This window comes from Capsicum annuum, chromosome 1, assembly GCF_002878395.1.
Source record: "Capsicum annuum cultivar UCD-10X-F1 chromosome 1, UCD10Xv1.1, whole genome shotgun sequence".
NCBI lineage: Eukaryota > Viridiplantae > Streptophyta > Magnoliopsida > Solanales > Solanaceae > Capsicum > Capsicum annuum.
In genome coordinates this window covers 109,730,047-109,736,735 of record NC_061111.1, presented here as the reverse complement: position 1 = coordinate 109,736,735, position 6,689 = coordinate 109,730,047, and the positions used below count along the sequence as shown (strand labels likewise).

At 30.6% G+C, this 6,689-nt stretch overlaps 1 protein-coding gene across 1 annotated transcript; it reads right to left on the bottom strand.

The window, feature by feature from the left end:
- Positions 1-4,571: 4,571 nt before the first annotated feature.
- LOC124897873 (secreted RxLR effector protein 161-like) lies at positions 4,572-5,069 on the bottom strand. The gene is made up of 2 exons (XM_047411463.1): positions 4,781-5,069; positions 4,572-4,708 (listed from the first exon to the last, which is right to left on the bottom strand). Exons 1-2 carry the CDS (start codon positions 5,067-5,069, stop codon positions 4,572-4,574), a joined length of 426 nt encoding a protein of 141 aa, XP_047267419.1.
- Between the last annotated feature and the right edge of the window lie 1,620 nt (positions 5,070-6,689).

The window sequence follows — 6,689 nt, the reverse complement described above, 5'->3', positions numbered from 1 at the left end:
ATCATATTCTATTGACATAAATTCTATTTAAATTGAGGGGTATGACCTTCATGTATGTTTATTGAGTATCTAAATATATGAATTTCCACTCTGTTCATAAAATAAACTACTTTCGTTCCTAAGAAGAATCAGGATTTTGAATGCACGTAGATAAGGATAGGCTCCTGCTTTGACTAACTTATGCAACTTATCAAGTATCGCGCTGTAAAAGTTCTATACTCAAGAGGTTAAAACAAAAATAATGTTGACAAAGTGCTAAGCAGGAAAACTCAAGATTCATTAGAAATTAAAATTCTTTAGTAGTAAAGTTTATAGAATAGAAAAAAAAAGTTACAGATTCTGACAATTTATGATCCTTAGTAAGTCTTTTCAAGCTATAGCACAAAACAATGCTTCTTTGCATTTGAAGGAATATTGGGGAATATACAATATGATGGACTTGAAAAAACTAAAAAGAAAAGCAAAAGAAACGTTCTATAAAAGAAAAAAGTATTGTACTCGAAAATAGTGTTCGAGTTAATTTGCACGCACCATGAATATTTCATGGGATAGCTACTATTTACCAACAACACAGATACCAGATAACTCTATCCACCAAAGTTTGAACGGATCAATATAGAAATCATCTAGTGTTTTGACATCTCATAATTCTAAGTGAGTTTTTTCATGCTATAGAACAGATCAATGCTTCCTTGAATTTCAAGAAGGATTTGGGACATATACAGTCGGATGGATTTGTAAACTGTAAAAAAAAAAGAATAAGATAAACTCTCTATAAACAGAAAAGAATATAGTATAAGTAAAAGACAAAAACAACTTTTTTCTTCTCCTTTTAGCTGAATCACGTTCAATTTATGTTGCTCGGACTCTTTAAAAATAGTGCGTGCATGTTTGAAGGATCCGGTAAGACCGAGACATCAGTTTTTAAGATTCCAGTAATATAATCTCCAACCAATATGACTATATCCACTTATAGAGGTCAGTCCCCAACCGACATAATGCCTTAAATATTCATATTCAATCCTCCGAACAACATTTTAGGACATAGCTGGAATCATACAAAAAAAACTTCATAATCTATTACAAAAAATAAGATGTATTTTAACGTACTAAAAAAATAATGAGAGATACACACACTGCACCATCATGCACAAAAAATGAGAGATACATACACTACATAATCTTTTTTATGCTTATATCACTAAAACTAAAACATCACGAGATACATATATATACACAATCAAATTACCAGAGATACAAAAACATGAAAAATGTATCATGCTTGAAAAAATATGTATCTCGGCCAACTTAATCCCTAAAAAAATATAACATGAGATACATACATCTACAATAACACAGAATAATATATATAGAAAGTGTAAGAACATAATACCATAGATACAAGTTAACACAAAATGTATCTTTAAGCTTAAAAATATGAATCTTTTGTATGATTTTTTCATTAAAATATAAAAAATATAAGATACATATAAATGCATAAACAGAAAATGTGTTATACAAGATAACACAATATGTATCTTTAAGCTTAAAAACATGTAAATATTGTAATGCTTATTTCAATAAAATATAAACAACACGAGATACAAATAAATGCTTCTCGTGTCTAAATTGAAACAGAAGTAACATCTATAGCATGTATTGCTACATGCTCAACCAATGCTTTAGTAATTGACCAATCCTTTATGCCAAACCAAATGAGATGTTTAGTTTAGAAAAATAAAAAAAAATAAATGAGACAAGACTATACAACCATAAGTCATAAAAGTGTTTACTAGGATGAGACGACACAATACTAATGTGAACTAAGCAACATTACATTGACAAAATATTCTAGTAATTCATGAATTAACTAATTACAACAGAACTAATTACAATAGACAAATAAATCTTCTTGTTTTAACTAATTAGTACAAAAAAGGAAGCTGATTTCGAAGAATGTTGAGAAGAAGATTAAGGAGAATGGCGATGCTGATTTCGAAGAATACTGACAATTTTTTGCAATCTCAAAACAGATTATGGAAAGGTTCTTATTTAAAATGATGGAATAACAAATTAATTACCATATTTTGTGGGATATTATATTATTTTTACCATAATTAGTTAGCTTAATTGCTATTTTAATGTTAGTGTAGTCGTTAGATCCTTTAAAACATGCTAATTAGTTTAATTAAAACAAGTATCTGTAGAATATATCTAACTTAAGTTATATGTATCACCAAAGTCTAAAGATTGAGATTTTATAAAATTTTGAAAATATTTAAATTTTTTAGTAAATACTAGTAAACATGTCGTTATATATATGTAATTTTTACTTTTTCTTTTAAAAGCTATTGTTTAGAACAAATATATGAAATAACTATAGTTGTAGCTCTTTTTGTTGTGGTGGTGGAACTTTAGGTGAGTTTTAATTATTTTTTCTAAATTAAATTTGCAATTTTTTTACAGGTTTTGGATGTACGGAAGTTTACATGAATCAAATTTTAGACTATGAACAAATAGGTCATCTTTTAATTAAGAATATCAAGAAAATTTTATGTTACCCTCTAAGGGATATTAGCTGTATATTTTTTTAAGTGTTCATGCCCGAAAATATTGTGACTAGATTAGATATATAATGTCCGTAACTGATGTTGATAATTTTGTCCTGGTTAAATCGTCTTTGTATTATCTTTTTGTTATCATGTTCTTTAAGTATCAATAATCGATGGTTTTTTTCAATGAGTCTTTATTTTCGATTACTAATTCTAAAATGATTTGTAGGCTATATATGACAGGGCCAATTTATTAAATTATTTGTAAAGACTCACTAACTTGTTTAGATTCCGACTCTACTCTCTTTTTGACTTTGCCCTTTCCTCGCACTATTGTGGTCTTTTACTTCTTAGCCGGAGGTGGCATCTGTTTGAACATGCACAGTGGAAGCAACAATTCTACAGGATCAATAACTTACATAATATCTACAAAATATATGCAAAATAAAAATAAAAAAACTTACCTCTTGAAGCTTTCACACAGTTCGTTCAACATCTTGTTAGCCAGGTCTACTACCTTCTACTACTTCCTGATTAACTCTTTTAATCAACACTTGTGTGGGCAAGTGACTTATTGTTTTACTGGAAAAGGATTATTCTCCTTTGCTGGAAAAGACTCCCTTATTGATCCAATCTTTCATTGAAGAAGTAAAGGGAAAATACAAATGGTTTTGTTCCATTATTTCTGCCTTAATGACACTATAATGAACAAAACGTATTTGCCTTAATTAGCCCCATTAAGGGAAAAACTTTTTCATCTCATTAATTGATCTTTAAAACCTTGTTTATTGATATTAAAGTCCCTTTATACAGAAGACCAGTAATATTACTTCTTCGAAAAATAATTCTTTTCTTTTTCAAAATTGATTAGTTAATCAGGCATAGCAGGGACCGCAAATTTATTAACTGAGGCTTCTAATTATGATATTAATTTAGTGGTGAATGAATTATCATATCATAATAAATTGCATATTATTCCACTAAAATCTGTAATTGCTCTCCTCGATTTAATTTTTAAATTTACCATTACATCTTATTTAACTCCCTATGTTAGAATTACCGACACCAATCAATGAAATTAAATTCTCTAAAAAATTTAACTCTTTGATTAATTTAATCCTTTATTTATAATGCTTAACTTATCTCACATGATGGATACAAAATCCACCTACAGGGTTTTCACGTGAAAACTTGTAAGCAACCATAAAAAGGTGTCTTCTATCTCAAGTTCGAGACATGGTTCTATCAACTAATTAATATTTCACTAAGTGATTTGTCGTCATCCAACCTATTAGGAATATATTGACTCACAAAAGAGTTTCACCTTTTAATAGATTAAAACGACAAAACAAATCGTATAGATCATAATAATTATATCAAGATTAAGAGTATAAGTACATGTAATGGACTAGAGAAATCATTTATTAATATTCAGAACATAAACGAATATCTCTAATTGGTCCATTCAATACATACAAAATGTACTATCACAAGGAGTTGGAATATTACCACTCTCATAATTAAGATCAAATTATATTTAATCTTGTGCTACAATCATCAAGATGTTTGTCCTACTTCATCTTTGATTGTGAACGTTAATTTATTACTTATAAGAACCGATAATTTTAATCTTTCGTGCACGAGTTAAAATACTCCATACACAAAATTATTTACTATATAAGCAAATGACACACATGTTAACACAATGATCTATTCAAATAAATTTTTATTAATATAATAAATTGTCTTTACATGGGATGAAAATATTATAATATAAAACAAATTACATGGTTAATAGTATATCCTAACAATCTCCCACTTAGACTCATAACCATGAATGCACAATTTTAACACCCATTTCTTCCATATGCTTATCAAAAGCCTTCTGGGTTAAGCTCTTTGTAAATGGGTTTGCCAAAATTTTCTTCGACTCAGTCTTCAAAACTCTTACATCATCCCTTTGAGTTATATCTCAAATCAAGTTATATTTTCTCTCAATATGCTTACTTCTTTTATGGCTTAATGGTTCTTTGAATTTGCAACTGCACCACTATTGTTACAGTAAAGTGGTAGTGGTGTTTGCACTAAAGGAACAACTCCAAGCTCTTTCAGAAAGTTACCGAGCCAAACAGCTTCTTTAGCTGCCTCAGAGGCAGCTACATATTAGGCTTCCATGGTAGAATCAACAACACATGATTGCTTGATACTCCTCCAAACAATGGCTCCACCTCCTAATGTAAACACATATCCTGAGGTCAATTTTCTAGAATCTTTATCCAATTGAAAATTTGAATCAGTATACCCAATAGGTACAAGATTTCCAGAGTGAAAAATAAGAATGTAATCCTTAGTCCTTTTAAGGTACTTGATTGTATGCTTAACTGCAGTCCAATGTTCTTGTCCAGGATTAGACTGAAATCTGCTAACCATGCCAACAGCAAAGCAGATATCTGGTTTAGTGGACAACATAGCATACATGAGGCTCCCTACAGCAGAAGAATAAGGGATTGCCTTCATTCTCTCTATCTCATTAGTAATATTGGGCGACTGATCTTTTGATAAAGTAATTCCATGCCTAAGGGGAAGGAATCCCTTTTTGAAATTTTGCATGCTAAATCTTGGAAGAATAGTATCAATATAAAGTGCTTGAGATAAGCCTAATATCCTTTATTTGTGATCTCACATAAGTTTGATCCCAAGGATATGAGCTGCTTCTTCCAAGTCTTTCATATCAAAACGTGGGGACAACCACTCCTTAACAGAATTCAACATGCCCACGTTATTTCCTATGAGCAAAATTCCATCTACGTACAGAATAAAAAATGCTACTTTGTGTTCATCCCATTTTTTATAAACGCATGACTCATTTTTACATTGATCAAAACCAAAAGTCTTAATCGAATTATCAAAACAAGTATTTCATGCTCTAGATGCTTGTTTCAAACCATAAATAGATTTCTTAAGTTTATAAAACTTATGTTCATTTCCACTTTCCATGAAACCTTCTGGTTTTGCTATATAAATGCACTTGTCAAGACTTCCATTTAGGAAAGTCGTATTGACATCCATTTTTCAAATCTCATAATCATAATGAGCAACAATGGATAAGAGAATCCTAATGGATTTAAGCATAGCTACCGGGGAAAAAGTTTTCTCATAGTCAATTCCTTCTTTTTGAGTAAATCCTTTCGCAACAAGCCTAGTCTTAAAAGTTTGCACTTTTCCATCCATACCTCTCTTTCTCTTATAGATCTATCTGCATCCAATGGGTTTGACTTCCGTAGGTGGTTCTACAAGTTCCCAGACTTGATTAGAATACATAGACTCTATTTCAGATTTCATAGCAGCAATCCACATTTTAGCATCTTTATCATGTAGTGCTTCGGCATAATTAAGAGGTTCCATATTAGGCTCTTCAGGAATTCTATCATAAGATTCTTCCAAGATCGCAAACCGTAAAGGTTTTCTAATAATTCTCACACTACGAAGCTGAGTCACTACAAGATCTACTATATTTGGAGCTAAATTTTGAATACCTTGAATGTCATCCTGCACTAAGACAGGTTCCTCGATATTATCCTGAATATTTTCCTCCATAATTGCAGGCTGCTCGATATTACTCTCAGTACTTTGAGGTAGGTGTACTGTCAAGTGTTTGCTCTTATCCAACCTCTTGCCTATTGATATTTCTCCCTCTACATAGATGCAGTGGTATGTCAGTAATGGTTTTTGAAATTTGTTCTTGTGTTTCATTATTCGTTATTCTATTGCTCAATTCCTATAAAATAATTTTACTTCTAGGAACGTGATTCATTAAATAATCCTCTTCAAGAAATTTGGCATTTGTCAAAATAATTACTTTTTGTTCCTTAGGACAGTAAAATAAACTCTGTTTCATCCCTTTTGGATATCTAATAAAAATGCACATTTCTGTCCTAGATTCCAATTTGTCATCTTTTTCTTTTAGAATATGTGCTGGACAACCCCGAACCCGAATATGTCGTAGACTAGGCTTGCGCCCACTCCACAATTCAGATGGGGTTAAAGGTACTGATTTTAAAGGAACCAAGTTCAGAATATAATTTGCAGTTTTTAATGCATAACCCCAAAAAGAAAAAAGCTAATCTAAATAACTTA